At 34.5% G+C, this 19,845-nt stretch overlaps 1 protein-coding gene across 2 annotated transcripts in view; it reads left to right on the top strand.

Moving 5' to 3' along the window:
- The window catches only part of LOC134792736 (nitric oxide synthase-like protein), a 143,339-nt gene that overhangs the window by 114,362 nt on the left and 9,132 nt on the right, over positions 1–19,845 (top strand). For both annotated transcript variants that reach the window (XM_063764036.1, XM_063764035.1), the window contains 6 exons: positions 3,395–3,486; positions 4,841–4,982; positions 9,177–9,316; positions 10,975–11,149; positions 16,444–16,625; positions 17,959–18,073. In XM_063764036.1, coding sequence (XP_063620106.1) covers positions 3,395–3,486; positions 4,841–4,982; positions 9,177–9,316; positions 10,975–11,149; positions 16,444–16,625; positions 17,959–18,073 — 846 coding nt within the window. The remainder of the gene's footprint in view (positions 1–3,394; positions 3,487–4,840; positions 4,983–9,176; positions 9,317–10,974; positions 11,150–16,443; positions 16,626–17,958; positions 18,074–19,845) is intronic.

Here is a 19,845-nt window from a genome sequence, read left to right as displayed (position 1 = left end):
AATAATATATAATCTTATATTTTCAAATTTTGATCACAATCTAACCAGTGTAAAGTAAACTGTGTAGGTATATGTGTTCAATTATTAGGACATCCTTTTCCCTTGTTGTATTTTCAAGGGAACCCTGTAAACAGAGCGTAATTAGCAGCTTGCCTGCGAGTAACAATATTATTTCGTGACAAAATAAACTATGATGTTACCGCAGTTTCCACTCGGATCTAACACGGAGTTTTTTTTTTGTGTACGAGAATACTAAGCAAAACTAGTGTAATACGTAGCAATTCGAGTATACGAGCACAGCTATAAGTAGCAATTTTTAAATGCAATCTTAGTTTTAAGACTTTTCCATATCGAGAATGTATTTAGAATGATTATAGAATGTTAAAGGTGAAAATCAATCCAATGTAAACGTGTGAAAATATCCTGGACGACAACTAGATTGAGGCTGTCTGTAACATAGAATAGCTCAGTTTACCACGGCCATGCATCGAATATGTGACCGCAGCAGATATTGCTTTGCATAAATTCATGTCAATAAGGATCTTCTACAATGCCATGAGCGCCTTGATAAAGATAATTATTTTTATTTATCGCTATTCATATCTCAGAGAATTATAAATTAAATTTTGGTAAAATCTCATCTAAAAGTAGTAGTAAGTAACTATTACAAATTAGCATCCCGATTGGCTTTCAACAATATTAATTCATTCATTCACTTCCATTCACTCAATCGGCTGTGGTTAAAAGCTTTAAATGAGCGTTCCAGGGCTTAGTGTAAAGTCGTCGACATGATAGCGAGCGATTTGTAATTACCGCTCATGATTGCCGCTAATCGGACCGATTTGATGGATTTTGTAGGGCCTATTTCGGTGCACAAATAAGAGTGATTAAATGAAATGAAAACGAAGGCTTGTATTAGTAAACTTCTTATCATAACTTCATTGTTTATATGCTAAAGAAGTTATTAAATGAAAAATAGGTATTACCTTACTTTGTTTATCTTTGCAGATGTTTGTTATGTACATTTTTGGTGAATCATGTTGATTTAAAATTCACATTTGCCCAGCAGTGGGACACAATAACATAGTAATAAATTTTGGTTTATCATAAGTACTTACATAAAGCTTACGTATTATAACTAGTCAGCTATCAAAAAAATCATTGACGTTTCTTGCCCCAAGGGTCGGCACAGCGATCCAAAGGGGGAACGTAACAAGCCTCTCATAACCCGGGATAATACTTGGGTGATCTAGTCTAATATAAACATTTTTTAGGTATTAGTTCTAATAGTTTAGTAGGTAGTTTTAGGTTTTATTTTAATCTCATTTTGTAATCAATTGTTTAATACTAAACCATTCTAATTTGTTACAAAAACCAGAATAGGCCCCCAAAACCGTCGAGTCGTAATAAAATTGTAGTTAATTTAACCGACGCGCACTTGACGTGATGAGCTCCGTGGCGATCAAATATTTACTCACTATTAGCCACTTCACTGAGCTAGAACGATTTAACGTAAGTCGTAAATGACCATCATTTTAATAATACTTTCATGACAAACGATTAGGCATCCTTATATCAGCTTTATGACTAAAAGTTTTTTAAATAAAAAATGACATGAGAGATTAAAATACATTTTATAAGTAATAGGTATAGATGATTTGGAGGTTGAGCCAAACTTAATAATAATAATACACACGATCCAAAACAAAAGCTGTTTACGAAATATAAAGCTAACACCAAGAAACTTTTCTTCGACATTTTTAAGTACAACTACTATTCTAAGCAAGGAAAATAATTAAGCGTAGGTATTTTATACATATATCAAGTAAACTAAAAATTTATAGTAACATACTTGTACCATTGACCATTTTACGTACTTCTTGACACAAAGATTAGAACATATTAAAAATGAGAAATTGGAAAAATGTGAAATCATTAATCTTATTAATCATTATTACACCGTGAGCAGGAAGTTCAAGCTCAGAAACGACATTCCCTAATTTCTTTACTTGTCTCATTGATCACGCTTAACGGTTTGTTGGATCCGCGTGCGTGCAAAGCATGAAAAAAAAAAGCGATTTCGTACTTGAAATGGCGTGTCCCTATTCAGGGTTGAACGAATTGGAATCACTTGGTGCAAAACATTTGATTATTGATGTTCATTGATGACAGTCACCCTTCGTTTAGACCAAGCAGAAGTGGGAAGAAGCTGAACTACACGTAGTACAACTCTTCCCACTTCTTTACCACGTTTGTTTAAAATGTTTCGTCGATTAACATTCCTATTTCGGGCTAGAAACTTCCGCCATCAATCGCGGGAACCTTCAAAGTTGGTTATTTACGCTGACACTGCTTTAATTACATTACATACTAATAGATATAGGATAATTGTAAATCTGCTTCTTAAATGACAAGTTAGAGCATAACTAAGGCATAACAAACTAATAGGTAAGAGTGTAAATATTCTTTATTGTGCACCATAACACATATACACTAATACATTTTTAGATATGAATTTTATTTACGTAACTCAGAACGATTAGGATATGAGTTCCATTAGAAAACACTAAATACATATATCAAGTAAACTAAAAATTTGATAAAAAATTATTAAATTTTTTCTCATAGTTGTCTATCAAGCAATATAGTGATATTTATTTGGATAGATTGTAAACTCAGTTTTTTTTTACTTATTATGATTTCCGAGTATCCCACTAGACATTTCTTACCTTTTACATTGTTAAAGTATAAATAATCATAGTTTCAGAGATACGAGTATGAGACAGATATTGATATTATCTAATGAATAAGAGATTCCATCCTAGATTAAAATGATTTAGGTACCTCTATATTTACACAACAAAATGGTATACATTTTATCGAAAAGTACCACTAACTCCGTGACACTTCCACATGTTTTTCAGGTAAATTCGCTAACGGGTTAAAGAGTAAACCTCTCACGTTAAATATTGACAGAAGCACAGTTCATTGGAGAGCGTACGTTAGTCCGCTCACGGAAGCACACTAAATTATCCTTTGCCGATTTCTTTGCATTTCCACTGACAAGTTGAGTTGAGATCAAAGTGCTTGTTAAGATTATCTACGTAACTTAAGAAAATTGCATATAATTAATGTAAAACAATATTCCTAACATAAGTAATAAGTAATATATAAATATAAAACTCGGACACTCAGACTTTTAGTCTCGAATTATTCTTGGTACAATTTTTATACAGTTGAAATTAGTTTGTAACAAACAAACAAGGCAAAATAACAGTCGTAGAGATGTGACATTATAAAATATGGTAGCACTAATCAATGTAGCTTTAATACGCTTTAAGCTAACCTTTAAGTTGTATTATTTTTCTGAAGTATTCCAATTTTTTCTCAACAGGTTTTCGACTGCCGACAAGTAACAACTACAAGTGGGATGTTCGAAGCTCTGTGCAACCACATCAAGTACAGCACCAACAAGGGCAACATTAGGTTCGTTTTTATCCAGTTAGTTTAGAATAAGACAGGAGTCGCCAATCTTTTTATTAACCTGTTAAATCAGTGTACATTCCAAAGAGATATAAACATTGGTTTGCTCTATTAAACAATTTTTTTTTGGAAAACTAAAAATATCGCAATCGTACCTTAAAAGCAAGCAATGCGGATAACGAGCCCAATTTCAGTAGTAAGAAAATTCACTCAACATTACTTTTCCTTTCCACTTCTAAACACAGACTTCTCTGGACATGACTTATAAGTTTAGGTTGTTTTGATTTTAACTTAGTTTTTGCGCTCTGGGATTTCTGGATTCTCATCAAAGTGCTAATTAGTATGAATTGCCGACCACTTAGCTAAAATGTGAACATATTATATAGTAACCACATCACACCCGTTATGTTTGCAACTTGAATAAGCTCCCAGGTTTACCCACCAGGAAAAAACTATTTGCTTTATTTTGCCGATGGCGTCGCTTCCCCAGACCACTGTAATAAACTCATTATGACAAGAGGGATTTCCAAGTTTCCCTACTAAACCCGTGCGTCATTTTTGTACTAATGCACTCAATAGGGGCCTAAGGAAATCTACGTAGATAGAAAATAAGATCGGTAAATGTGTATTATCTCCCTTTACTACACTACTACGCTACAGCTAATGGCATATTACAAATTACAATATACGCAGATGCTAAGTACATTGTTAATATTCAAATTAATGGTTTCATCATAGGATATGCAGTGCACATTGTATAATATATTCTGCTCAATTCCCGGTTCAGTCTTTCATGAAAATGTCGATGAGATAAATGCAAAGAGAATTTTCGCTCGACCAAAATAAAAGTAAAAACTACAGTACCTACGTGTCGATTTGATTAAAATTCAACTGAACACGCTCGCTTTATAGTTTCTCTTTATCTCAATTCACGTATAACTTACGTATTTACGTAGTTTTCCTCAAAATTTAATCGATGTAACTTTCTTTTATATCACCACAAATACATCATTATTTTCCATCGTGTATTGTTTTATTGTTTTGTATTATTTTCCATCGTATTTCGAAAAGTTTGTATTTGTCATGCTACTTCAGTCAACCTCAGTACTTTTTGTACCGAGACTGACTGAAATAGCAAGACACTTTCGTACGCTCCCTTGAAAATAAGATGGAAAACAACTATGCACTACATCTGTACAATTGTACATGAGTTACTTTTTACGACTGATTTCTAAAAATCATATCACTTGCAATTAAAATTTAACTTTACGTCATACACCGCAAGGTCGCTTTCTTAATAAAGAGACATGTGACAGCAATTGTCGTTGAGGTATTCTATACCCGTATATATTCCCAGGTCCGCCATCACGGTGTTTCCTCAGCGCACAGACGTGGAGCACGACTATAGAATATGGAACAGCCAGCTGATCAGCTACGCGGGCTATAAGCAGCCAGACGGCACCGTGCTGGGCGACCCGATGCACTGTGAATTCACTGAGGTGAGTTTATAGCACTTATAAAAGTATTATGGGTTTACCTTTCTTGGTCGTTTTCGTCTCCGATTTGACTTTTGTAGGATTCAGCTAACCTGTGTGGTTATTTCGTGTATTAGGTAAACCTAATAATATTTTCTTAAACATAGGTTTTAGTCGAAACAAAAATACTACAACAAATGACTAGTAGTTACTTTGTAAGAATTAATATTGATTTTCTTTGAAATATCGGATTCAGAGCATTAATTAAAAGAATACAAAACATTACAAAGCACACTGAATATAAAAAAACCGGCCAAGTGCGAGTCGGACTCGCGTTTCTAGGGTTCCGTACATAATTCCGACTCCGACTCACGCTTGACTGCACATTTCTGATTGGTTTTCCTGTCATCTATAGGTAAAGAACTATTATGTGTATTTTTTTCAAAATTTTAGACCCAGTAGTTTCGGAGATAAAGGAGGGAATGGTCATTTTTTGGCTATTTCCTTAAATAACTTCGAACCTATGTATTTTAAAATTATAAAAAAACATGTGCATCTTTGGGTTACTAATTTACATATGTCTATCAAATTTCAACTTAATTGGTCCAGTAGTTTCCGAGAAAATAGGCTGTGACAGACGGACAGACAGACAGACGCATGAGTGATCCTATAAGGGTTCCGTTTTTTAGGGTTCCGTACCCAAAGGGTAAAACGGGACCCTATTACTAAGACTTCGCTGTCCGTCCGTCCGTCCGTCCGTCCGTCCGTCCGTCCGTCCGTCCGTCCGTCCGTCCGTCCGTCCGTCCGTCCGTCTGTCACCAGGCTGTATCTCACGAACCGTGATAGCTAGACAGTTGAAATTTTCACAGATGATGTATTTCTGTTGCCGCTATAACAACAAATACTAAAAACAGAATAAAATAAAGATTTAAATGGGGCTCCCATACAACAAACGTGATTTTTGACCAAAGTTAAGCAACGTCGGGAGTGGTCAGTACTTGGATGGGTGACCGTTTTTTTTTTGCTTTTTTTTTTGTTTTTTTTTTGCATTATGGTACGGAACCCTTCGTGCGCGAGTCCGACTCGCACTTGCCCGGTTTTTCCTTTTGAGGTAGGTACGGAACCCTAAAAAGTAATATCATGATAAAGTGATATTATATTAGTTATTGAATCTTGTAGTAAATGATAAAAGTAGTACAAATACATTAGTGATAATGCCATACTTAAACTAACTATAGTAGCATAATTTTAATTTTTAACAAGCAGAAACGTCTGCGAACGATGCTATTAAGCTTAGAATAAATTTAAAAGTGGAAAAATTACTGTCTTGGGTGAGACTTGAACTCACGACCACTGGATCGATACTTCAGTGCTCTGCCATCTGAGCCACCAAGACCTCATCCATAGCCATAGACAGTAATTTTTCCACTTTTAAATTTATTCTAAGCTTTATAGTAGCATATCCAAAGTAATTGTTAAGCCTGCAGAAAAAGTTCGACACAATAATACATCGCATCCCCTAACACCCAAAAGCAATTAATCGGGACAAGCGCTTTAATTGCTTCGGCGAAAAAAGATCGATTTTAAAATTGGAACATTTTTATAACTACAATTTAAATTATTAAACGTTTATTGAAATATTTTATAGCATTGCATTTTTACGCGAATTAATTATAAATTGTTCTTGTGCATTTCGATAACAGGTAGTTTATAAGAATGTTACTATTTTTAGTCACCTCTTAATTCAGTACCTACTGAAACGATACTAATACTCGATACAAAAATAAAAAGTTGACACACAAAATATCTCGGTATTACCTAACTTCAAAGAAACAAAATAATACAGCTAAGGTTCTTTCGCCAACTACTTAGGGCGTCCGCTAGAAGGCGTCTTTTTATATTTCAGTTTATTCGTTTAAAAATAATTAAAGAGCCTATAAAATAAAATTATGGATGTAAATACTCTCTCATGTGACTAGCATAACAACTCTATACTCGCCAAGTAGCTGCTACATACTAAAGCCGATATTGTCACTTGTCCTTAAGGCAACAATTCTACTTGGGGAAGTACAGAATACCTTCCTTTAAATTCGTCAGCCCTTTGTGTTTATTACGTCAATTTATTTAGGTAAGCCCCAGTTCAATTCAAGTTTATCAATTTAAAAAGTAAGTTTAAATAGGTAATGAATTGTTCTACGTCAACTAAAACACTCTTTTGCATAATAAGAAAAAAAAATAAAGACGATATTATGTTGGAATTTCTGGTTGAGACTTACTTATATCTCTACCAGATAATCAGTTTAAAATGTTTTTATGTTGCTATATACGGCATGGATCTATTAAAAAAAAACATAAAATATATTAATACGTATTTTGTAATGTATAAATACATGCATGATGTTAACATGTTTATTTTCTTAACCTCTTATTCCAGTAATATCAACATAGACGCCGCCTAACCGAGTTCAACAAGTCGTTAAACATGAATGACATATCATACACGATCCAGGTTTTATATTCCCGATAGGCCCTTAATATCTCCAAAGAAAACATGTTCGATTTATGTCAACATTATTATGAAGCAAATAGAAAACATAAACCTGATTCGGGTTTAGAGGCATACATTAATAATCAGCCATAAAGCTTTGGCTGACTTTTTTCGCATTAAGGCATAAAGCAACAGTAAAATAAGAAATGAGAATAACGGACGACGAAAGTGAACTATATATATCTTAGCTTTCTTACTCGTACAGAGAGATTTTTTTTAAATATATTATTGCAAATGAATTCATATTTGCATGTTTACGGTTTACACTACCATAAAACATTTAAAATTAATAATGTAAACAATGTAATTGATTTGTTTTCTTAATCCACATTCATATAAAGTGAAGCTACGTACAGTCACCAGCAATAGTATTTTACTCTTCGAAGGCTGCAAAAATATGTGACACGCTCTTATGGCTCTACAAATAAGGTCGTGTCAGATATTTTTGCGGCCTTCGTTGTGTAACATATTAATGCAGGTGACTGTACACAGTAGCATTTTTTTATTTAAAATTTACTGCCTGTCCATATTTATCCGCGACATTTTTTATTCGGTTACGTCCAATTAACGTACTCATATTATAAGTATGTACCTACTAAAGTTCTCGCTTTACTATCCATTATTTTATAAATTCAAAGTATTTTATGAACAATAACATTACACACTTATAATTAGGTAATTAATATAAAATTAAATGATTATTGAATAGGTATTAATTAATTGCTTGGCAATCAAACAAGTTAAAAAACAAGTGTAGTGATTATACACGCATCAGCTTTCAGCTGCTAGTGTATTAAACAATATAACAATCACCCCATAAAAATAAAGACTACTTTATGGATACAACTCTGCATATACTATGTATAAAAACAGTTTAAAGCAAATAATATTTCCCAAAGCTTCCTGCAGTAATTCCCGTACTGAAATAATCGACAAACAAGGTAAATACTAATTAAATACTAAAATAAATAATAATTATGTATGACCTTTCAGATTTGTTTTTTCCGAGTTGTTGTTTTTTTTTTTGTACGCAATTTATAAGGAAATAATAAAATTTATTTATACATTTATAAACATTGCATTTATTAAAGATGCATGAAGACTTTATAGGAAAATGATTCAATAAATCCTCAAGCTTGGTTTGTGAAACATTGTGGATAAGTATTCATATTAGTACCCCTGTGTGTGCAAAAACATGATACAAACTCGTACATCCTATCGAAACCACACTATCAGATAATGGCTAACCATTGTTTGCGGTATAAATAAATTACTCCATGTTTGACGTATCCCAATTTACCTGCTTTCTTTTACCGCCGACCTCACGCTGACCGCAAAATTATTTGCAAATATCTATTTTGTATATGTTGTTATACATTATATACATTAAACTATCTGTATGAGTAAACTGCACTTCACTACCAAACTTCAAGTAAAAGTTTTCTGTTTAGCGAAAATGACAAAAGACGTCAGCTTTGTTAAGCGACTAACTTATACAACCTATTAGTTTCCATAAAACGTGGCCGGGCTTTGGCATACCGTCTCATTTTAAAGTTGCTAATTAAACCCTTAGGGCTTCATTAACCGCTCCCCAGTCTCGTTCAACAGACTATAACCACCCGGATTTCCCAGGAATAATATGCAATATTAACTTTAAGCAATTGTTCCAGCTTTGCCTGAAACTGGGCTGGAAGCCACCTAGGACCACTTGGGATATTTTACCCTTGGTACTCTCCGCCAATGGGAAAGACCCCGACTATTTCGAGATCCCTAGAGAACTCATCATGGAGATTCACATGACCCATCCCACGTAAGTATATTGTATTCTATGAATAAGTGGGCATATTGAATGTCAAATACACGCAGAAAATATGAGTGGCATGAATGGCTCAGTTCTCTATTACGAGTAAAAACACTCTTTCAATATTTTAGTCGAGAAAATAATCCTATTTAATATAAATATAATATAACGTACATATCATGTCTGAAATATTACCTACTTATATAGCAAATATAGTTTTCGGTACTACTATACGTAGGTACCATATCTAAACCCCTCAGATTTACGAAAGTAAAAAATGTCTTTTCTGTGAAAAAAGATCGAATAAACTCGAAAACTCCATGGGACCACCAATGAAGTGCGTATTGGCAAAATAGAAAACAAATTTTCTTCTAAATCGCAATAAGGCCTATTTCGATGCCTCTGTGGAAATAAAATGCCGGATTTGCATACACGATGTACGATTTACGACAGCAAACTATGTATTACACGGCTACTCACGAGCAACACGTCGCCCTATCGCCTTCCATCACAGATTTATGCCAACATAAAAAGTCGGGGAATGCATATTGTGCCTCGCGAGTAAAGGCCTGCAAATAGGCGAAAAGAGCGGCTTGCCCATACAGAGTAGATTGCTTATCGTAAAACTGTGGTCCAGTGATCTCCAATCTGCGTTTATTGCCTATAAATCTGTGCCCATTCAATAATCTATTGCTTTGATAATAATGTTATCGGGTGTTAATGCAAGTCTAAATTACGTGATATCTCATAATTGAGTGCTAGGCTGTACCTAAGTGAAAAGAGGCACATATTTTCGAGGTGAACAAGGTTATCTTCTTGAACATTTGGCATAGCCGTTATGGTTATTTGAGTTTCATGATGGCAGTGAGTATTGACTAATGCGATTTCTCTTCGTGATTAAATGTCGATAGATTTTTTGATCGCCTTCGGTTTTAATTAAGAGTTTCAATAGAATTTTATCACCCGATCCACTTATTGTATAGGTAACCTGCTTTAAGCGATTAAAATGAACACGATTTCCCTCAGGCCTTTTCTAAGAGGTTTTCTCGTCTTACACACGGAAATCGTTCCAAATGCCTTATTTTTCCCTTTAGAATCTTATTGAACGCGTTTTAAAATACAGCAGATATACTCTTATTACACATTTATAATTAAAGCACAGAAATATAACATATAAATGCTTAAATGATATATGCAGAGAAAGGCACCCAAGTCAATATCAGTGATAATAATAAACAGTGATCATGTTGCTAATTAACGATCTATCCTAAACAATCTTGTCATAGTAATAGGTATTATGATTTATGTTTGTAGATAATTATAGGCAAGTATGTAGGTACCTATACAAATAAATTACATATTCTCACTCTCTTCTCTCACTAACTTCAATAATTCAGAGTGACAGACTTAAGCCGACTCACGCTAGACCGGGCCGGGGCCAGGCCTGAGCTTCCGGCGCGTCGTTTTCTATGGAAAGCACCACGTGATCACCGATCAGCCGTCATAGAAAATGACTTGTCGGACGCCTCGGCCCGGGCACGGCCCTGTCTATCGTGAGTCATCCTTTATGTGGATTGGAACGTTTGTGCGTAACTACTTAGCGTAACTACGTCCCAAAATGCAACCATCTAACCACCAAACGCCCTAATGAAATGTGATTGGCGCAGGTACGAATGGTTCGAAGAGCTAAATCTGCGCTGGTATGCGCTGCCCGCGGTATCGAGCATGCGTTTCGACTGCGGCGGCATCGAGTTCACCGCGAATGCTTTCAATGGCTGGTACATGAGCACGGAGATCGGTTGCAGGAACTTTTGTGATGTCAACCGACTTAATATGCTTGAGGTAATTTTTAGACTACTTACCTACTTAATCTTCAGATGTAGTGCATAATTATTTTCATTCGTATTTTCACGGTAACGTACGAACGTGTCTTGCTATTTCAGACAGTCTCGGTAGGTACAAAACTATGGGTCTCATTAGTTATGTGTGACAGTTGCCTGATGCCAGATAGAAATTATGATTTGTACCCACGAAAGGTCTCGATTTGCAACATCGGGCACAACCACTTTTAAAGCTCCTAGCACTTCGCATACAATACACGTAAAATACTAGTCATTCTTCACTAACAGATCTAAAGAAAGATATATATAAACACGATGTCTATATGTCCAAACTATTTTAAGCTAGGTAACGGAATAATAAAAGTAAAAAAAAGGTTGTAGGCGTAGCAAAAGGTGCTTATAATGCCTACATAAAAAGACATATAAATAGGATTAAGTATCTGTCTAAATAGACTGAATATATTCAGACATCATTGTTTCAGACATTTTTAACAATAAATCTTCTAAGTTGTCGATCATAGAACCTTAATTATTGTTACATGTGTGTGTTTGATATACACGATGTTCATGAGCATACGTACGTCGCACTCCAGCGGGCATTTTCGGGGCATGTCATTTGGTAAGGTTTACAAAAAAAACATCTTAACTTACGAGTATATGTACTTACCTACTTAGTACTTGTAACATACCCGTTGTCATGTATCAATCTTAAATGTGTAAATACTCTTTGAAATCATGAGTAATCATAAGGAACCCGAAAGATTTTAATAGTGTATTCCTGATCATATTTAAAGAGTAAAATGTCCTATAAACTTTTGTGGAATTCACCTTTTCAGAGTTCATACCAATAAAAAAACATATTTTTATTGTTACTTAAGTAGTTTAAAACGCCTTTTAAATGATGATTTGATGACACTATGGGACCTAGTCTAAATATCCTTAGCAAAAACTAGATTTAGGTAAAGATAAAAAAAATAAAAATAATTTTAAGCGACAGTTTTACCAATAGCATTTACTATTTATAAACAAATACATTTGAAAATTCGAAAAAAACTAATCTAAACATTTTTTTTTATTTCTGCAAAATTGACCTATATTCATAACATAATGTCTTTTCCTTCTTTTGGCCTTTGCAATGCTTGTTTTTTTTTCCTAACCTATTTGAGTGACTCACTGCTGGGCAAAGGCCTCTCCCCTTAATTTCCATGACACAAGATTTGGTGCTTCCTCCGGCCAGTTATTCAGGAAGCTGTACAGGTCATCCCGCCATCTCCGATGGGCCTGCCGCGTCCACGTCCTAGAGGGACGTGGACGCGGCAGGTACCGGCATCCACTTGGTGGCTAAGCTAGCCCACCTCTCCGGATGCATGCGGTAGACGTGACCGGCCCAGTTGATTCGGTCAAATTGTGTTTTTTGAAAAACTAATTATAGCCAGCCTTTTATGAATGTAGTATGATACCTTAGGGTATGGTGCTTTACGCACACTAGCGTCCCTTCCCCTCCCCCTGACGCAACCCCCCCTTTTTGCATGAAATATGTCCCGGTTCACAGTTTTTTACATTTTTTGAGGAAAGGAAAAAACTGTCAATGAAAGAAATAATCCTTAATAAATTCTTAATAAAAAAGGTCATTTTAATTTTTTTTATATGATGCACCATATTTATGTATTAGCTTGTCAAAATTCGAAATAACATAGTTTTTACTTAGGGTTCGAAACTGATTTATTATACACGGTGTAACATGAGGAAACCGAATAATTTTAACAGCGTATTCCTGATCATATTTAGAGACAAAAATGTTCTGTAAACTTTTTTGAAATTCGCCTAGTTACAGAGTTAATACTAATTGAAAAAAAAAAACAAGTTTTTATTGTTACATAATACAAAACGCCTTTTTGATGGCGATGTGGCTACTATGGGACGTAGTCTAAATATCCTTATTGATAGATGTCAAAAAGTGACAAGTAACACTTTGCAAAAACTAAGTTTTACGAAAAAAAAGTAAAAATCCTTTTTAAGTGACAAGTTTACCAATAGCATTTACTTTTTATGTACAAATACATTCAAAAAAATAAAAACAAACCCCCCCTGGTTGCATCAGGGGGAGGGGAAGGGACGCTAGTGTGCCATACCCTAAGGTATCATACTACATTCATAAAAGGCTGGCTATAATTAGTTTGTCTTCCCCATACATTAGAACACAATTTAACCGAATCAAGTCCCATTTGAGCCTAGCAGTTTTCTCGCCTACGTCAGCAATGCGGGTTTTAGAGCGCGGCGTGGTGTTTCTTATTTTTGCTTGGTTAAAAATCTAAAATCTTTCGGGTTCCTTGTGAACACCGTCTTTTTTTATCTATAGGTATTATTTTTGTTTATAAGATACGGGCATATTATGTCACAGGAAAATATCCATCTATTTTCCTATTATTCGGTAAACGATATAATATAATCGTTAACAGGAATCACGTTGGATAAGCAGCAGACGTGATCGGACCCTTGCAGTAATAAAATCACATAAACGGGCGTGAGATTATTAGCTCGTAAGGAACCATGACTACCTTCCCAACACGTTTTGAAATACGTGAAACTTTGATCTTATTGTTGAAGTTTGTACCTTTTATTCCAATGCACAATAGGTTTTTACACGCGAAAGTTCACCTACATTACTAACAATAGGGAGCGGCGGTGAATATTGTTAATAGCATACTCATTTTTCGAACTTGGAAAACTTAGGTAAAATAAAAACAAAGCAAAGTTAAGTTTTTTGTTTTACATCAATAATTATTAGAAGACGAGTCGAGTATTTCACTAATTTGACAATGGCCAATTTCTGGGTTGCTTAGACAACGGTACAGATCGTCAATGTTTAGGGGAGATGTGGGTATAATGATCCCCTTAAGGGAGAAACTTTACTGTGTTCACAGTTGGAGACAAAAACACAAGATTTAGGTCTTTATGAATAGTCCATTTACTTAACTAAGTAACGCATACCTACTTATTTCTCGTTGTTTTTTTATATATTTAAATAATTATGTTATGTTTTCTAAAGGTTTAGTAAAGGATCATTTTATACATAGGTATGTATAAAACGATCCCTAGGGTAGAGTTAAAATAATCACAGATGTTTCTTTTGTAATATCAAGATTTCTTCGTCTTAATCATTTAAGTCAGTCGATTCCAGCGTTTCTTTATTTTCAGAAGATGAGTGCTATTTTTTTTTTCTATTTTGGCCTTATTTTTAACGCCGTCAGGGGCACAGATTTTGCTTGCTATTTTAAAAGGCAATCCATAATTTAATCGCATTAAGAGCCCTGAGCATTTCTTCCTACGGTCATTTTTTCGGAAGTAAGTGGCTTTGCGCACATAAATTCGCGACATGATATGTTGTGGCCTGTACAGGAAATGCTCACAGTAAATTACTTAGGGGGTAAAATGATACCAGGGATCATTTTACGCCTACGAATAGGGATCATTTTACCTCAAACACCAAATTTGAAAACATCGACAAAAATATAACTTTCAAAAAACTTACGTCAGTATAAACATCGTTAAAGTATAGCTAAACATCATTAAGATCCGACAGTGAAACACAATTTGAATAAAACGTGCTAAAAGTAATGGAATTCGGAAAATAGGCATACCGTAGATTAGACATATATTTTTTAATTATTTCCTAATAAAATCTCGCTGCATGCTGGTACCGTCATGACATTTTAAGAGGCAACTGGCGGGGTCACGGGGCATACGTTTATTGCATATTTAGATAGATGGCACCAGTAGTTGCTCAGATACGATGGGGAATCATTTTACTCCGAGGGATCATTATACCCACATCTCCCCTACTTGTTAGGTGATTTTGCCAGCGTGGTGAAACAGGGGCCAGGTAGCCCAACTAGCGCGCTTGCGGTTTCAAAAGCTCCAGAGTTTGAGCCCCGCCTCCTACTCTAATGAGTTTCTCAAAACTTATGCTCATAATATTATTTCATATTTAACCATCTCCGTTCGATAAAGGAAAACATCTCGAGAAAACTTAATTCGCATTAATTGTATACACTCCAGGCCAAAAGAATGGAAACAAGCTTACAATATCACAATAAAAAAAACTATGATTTATAATGCTATGGCTTTTTAAACTACTCATTGACAATTAGAAAATAAAATGGCAAAAATGATAATTGAATATTTTAAAAGAAAACAACTCAAACTCTGGTTACGATACTTGTCTGTTCAACATTTTGTATAGATACACCCCATATTATAAATAAATAATAATAAATAAAATAAAAATGTATTTATTTCCACCTCACAAAGGATACATTTAACAATATTAAACTATTGACAGAGTAAAGGACAACTTAGATTTATATCCTTTGTGAGAGACTGGAGTCTGAACTAGGCGTAAACCTGTATTACAGATCTCCAGGCCCTCACCCCGGAAGACGAAGAGTAAGATTTACTCTTAAAACATAAGTTGCAATGTAGTAAAATTACATTAATGAGGTACATATCAAAACAACAAAATATTCAATATTAGAGAAGTAGAAGAAAAATTAAACTAAAAGGAGTTTAGAATTGCATGCTGTGAGTGTGTGTGTGTGTGTGTGTGTGTGTGTGTGTGTGTGTGTGTGTGTGTGTGTGTGTGTGTGTATGTATGTATGAAAAGGCGGGGATAGAAAAGTATTTGTTTGTTACAAGATGGTAAATATGACACTTAGTTTCATTTTACAATATATTACATATTTTGAACATTGTGCGTGAAAATTTAAGCCTCTTGTGAGAGATTAGCGACTCAGGTAGCAGTGGGACGTATAATATGCTGGTGATCATGCTACATTGAAAAAAAAAAGTTTTAAAGGAATGCTAAATTTTTTGGGCAAATGTAATACCTTTAAACAAGCAATTCGTGTTTATTTATATATAAATAAATACATAAAAAAATATTATATATATTACATATATTATATTTGTATTTGTATTTGTATATAAATACAATATAAATACATATACAAATACAAATATCTTTGTCCTTTATTACTGAATAAAGATATTTGTATTTGTATATATTTCGGGGATCTCGAAACAGCTCTAACGATTTCGATGAAATTTGCTCTATGGGGGTTTTCGGGGGCGATAAATCGATCTAGCTAGGTCTTATCTCTGGGAAAACACGCATTTTTGAGTTTATATATGTTTTCCGAGCAAAGCACGATCTCCCACATTTTTAGCTATTATATCGCTAATATGCCTTATTTCAGACCGCAATAAAAATGGAATAAACGTATTTTTTTATATCAGACAGTGGCCCAGAAAATGGGATGTGACATCAGAACGCCAGTGACCTTATGGAAAGATAAGGCTCTAGTGGAAGTGAACGTGGCCGTGTTACACAGCTTCCAGCAGCATAATGCAACCATCGTCGACCACCACACCGCTTCTGAGAGCTTCATCAAACATCTCGACAATGAAAACCGGCTACGGTAAGAAATTAATGTTAAGTTTATTAACTTACATATTTGAATTTGTTTCATACGTATCAAGTTTGTATAACTACTTCATACGATCATCGTGAATGCGTTTTTTAATGTGTATTTTAGTTGTCAGTATAAAGACAATATAATATAACACTGTCGATGTAAGTACTTAAGAATTTCTCACAATTTGATCGTATTGCTAAACTAATACCAGTATCTAAAGTAATTTGCTAAAACTTTTTAGAGAATAATAATATTATCAAGGCAAATTGTTGACTAACGCGAAGTCAATTGTTGATTATGTTTACCCATTATAACGATGACGCGAGAATACAAGAAATACGTTACATTCACCATTTATTTTTTTCTTCACAATCCGGAATCTAAATATCCGTATATCCGTCTATTATGCAGGCCTCAAAGTGGTCTCGCTAGTAAAAACAAAAGAATCCGCGGTTTCACTTAATTTCAACCATCGCACTGTTTTAAGACCATTTAATATTTTACCAGTCGCTTTTCGGTGAAGAAAGACATTGTGAGGAAACCGGACTAATCCCAATAAAGCCTTGTTTGCCCTCTGGGTTGGAAGATTAGATGGCAGTCGCTTTCATAAAAACTAGTGCCTACGTCAATTTTTGGGATTACTCGCCAAGCGGACCCCAGGCTCCCATGAGCCATGGCAAAATGCCGGGATAACGCGAGGAAGATGATGCACTGTTTTAAGACCATAAACCTGTCATTAAGGTTGTCCTTGCAGTCTTGAGAACTGAGCCAGCTGTAAACAAAATAACATTATGCACATGTTTAAGAACGGGCATATAAACATAATGTCGTGTGATCGTTTTGGTTAACTATTGAGAATTATATTTGGATCAGGCTCCCATGAAACAATTAATAGTTTATTTTATAGGTATAATTCACACCTTATTCGGTTTTTATGACTGCGCATGACTTGCTGGCTGCGAAGTGTGCTAATTAATGTGTACAAATTTGAAAAGTGATAACTGATAAATAATTGCATTTGTTTTACTTAAAAATGGAAGCGATCAAAGAATACGAAAATTTCATAACATTAGGCATTAGTAAATATGATGAATAATGGCATGAAATCAGTGTTATTTTAATGCTTTTTAAAATGTACTTTTCTAATCTACTGGGTGTCATTTTGAGGTCTCCATACAATAGTCGAATTGAACTTTAATATGAAACACCTGACCTTTATTTGCAATTTCAGGGTTGCTCCCTTAACAAAAATTTCTCACACTAATGAGTTCAATCGCGTATAACATGTATCACCTAAAAAATTACATCATGTATATCATGAATATGTTTGCTGCAGATCGGGCTGTCCAGCGGATTGGATATGGATCGTTCCGCCGATGTCGTCATCCATCACACCGGTATTTCATCAGGAGATGGCGCTATATTATCTCAGGCCTTCCTACGAATATCAGGTCTGTCCTTGCTTATTTTAGCAACCTTTCATCTCTTACAGTTTCACTTAAACATTTAACATAGTTACCATATCCGAACGATATATACAGGGTGTCCCATAAGTGACACGTCACAGTGACACTGGAGGTAGACCAGGCCAGGAGGACCCAAACCAACTTAACATGAACCCAGTAAAAGTGGCACGGTTTTCGAGTTATTGCCAAATTAAAGTTATTCGTGAATTTTGACAGTTTTTAACAATATTAGTGCCAGTGTGCACTCGGAAAGGTCTCGAAGTTAGTTTATATTATGTGTACGGCATCATGAATAGTTAATTAAGATAACAGAATAGGTATTTTATCGATAAACAATGTAAAATGCAAAAAAGTACTGGTTTAATCTTGAATTAAATTCACAGCGAAACATTAATTTCGACTTTGACCACCTGTCGTGAAAAAAAATACTAGAAAAGTAATGAGCAAATAACGTCAAGCTATTGAGAATGTTATGCAGATTCAAAAATGGTATGACACATGTACCTTCCTGCAATAAAATAGGAATCATTATCATCTTTCGAAAGCCTCATAAAAAATAAGTTAAAACTAGGAAATCTGCAATCCGTTGCTACTTAGTAAAAATAACGATTGTTGAGATATCTAATTCTGGATACAGAAATAAAAAAACGCCTATTCAATATTTGCCAAATATCTAAAAGAAAGAGATGGGAAATGGTTATCTCCCTTTTTAAGGATATCATTGAGTTCATAAAGGTTCAAAGAAAATAAAATACTGCAGGTTGAAGTTTAATCAATTTATTAAAATAATTTTACTTTACAATAGGTGCTCAAATGTTTTTCCCCGGCTCGTATGCAACTATGCACGCTAGGCACCGTTTGGAACACTTCAAGTTAATTTCCTTAAATTAATTTCGGATATGTTTCGTGCTGCTTCGAACATACGCCGCCGTAGTTCCTCTTGGGACATTATTGGCTTGGAGTAAACTTTATCTTTTAAGCATTTTAAGCATCTCCAATGAAAAAAATGTTCGAGGCAGCACGGAACATATCCGAAATTAATTTAAGAAAATTAACTTGAATTTTTACATAACGGTGCCAAGCGTGCATACGAGCCGGAGAAAAACAATTCGAGCACCTATTGTAAAATTATTTCAACCTACCCTTTCAAACTTCAACCTGTATTTTTTTCTTTGAACCTTTATCAACTCAATGATACCCTTAAAAAGGGAGATAATCATTTTCTATCTCTTTCTTTTAGGCATTCGGCTAATACTGAATAGGCTTTTTTTATCTGTATCCAGAATGAGATATCTTAACATAAATCGTTATTTTTACTAAGTAGCAACGGATTGCAGATTTCAAAGTCTTAACTTATTTTTTATGAGGCTTTTGAAAGATGATAATAATTCCTATTTTATTGCAGGAATACATGTGTCATACCATTTTTGAATCTGCATAACATGTTCAATAGCTTGCCGTTATTTGCTCATTACTTTTCTAGTAATTTTTTTTTCACGACAGGAGGTCAAAGTCGAAATTAATGTTTCGCTGTGAATTTAATTCAAGATTAAACCAGTACTTTTTTGCATTTTACATTGTTTATCAATAAAATACCTATTCTGTTATCTTAATTAACTATTTATGATGCCGTACACATAAAAAAACTAACTTCGAGACTTTTCCGAGTGCACACTGGCACTAACATTGTTAAAAACGGTCAAAATTCATGAAAAGCCTTAATTTGGCAATAACTCGAAAACCGTGCCACTTTTACT

The sequence above is a fragment of the Cydia splendana genome, chromosome 8 (genome assembly GCF_910591565.1).
Source record: "Cydia splendana chromosome 8, ilCydSple1.2, whole genome shotgun sequence".
Classification (NCBI taxonomy): Eukaryota; Metazoa; Arthropoda; class Insecta; order Lepidoptera; family Tortricidae; genus Cydia; species Cydia splendana.
Note: the sequence above shows the minus strand (reverse complement) of the source record. Positions and strands in the feature narration are given on the sequence as shown.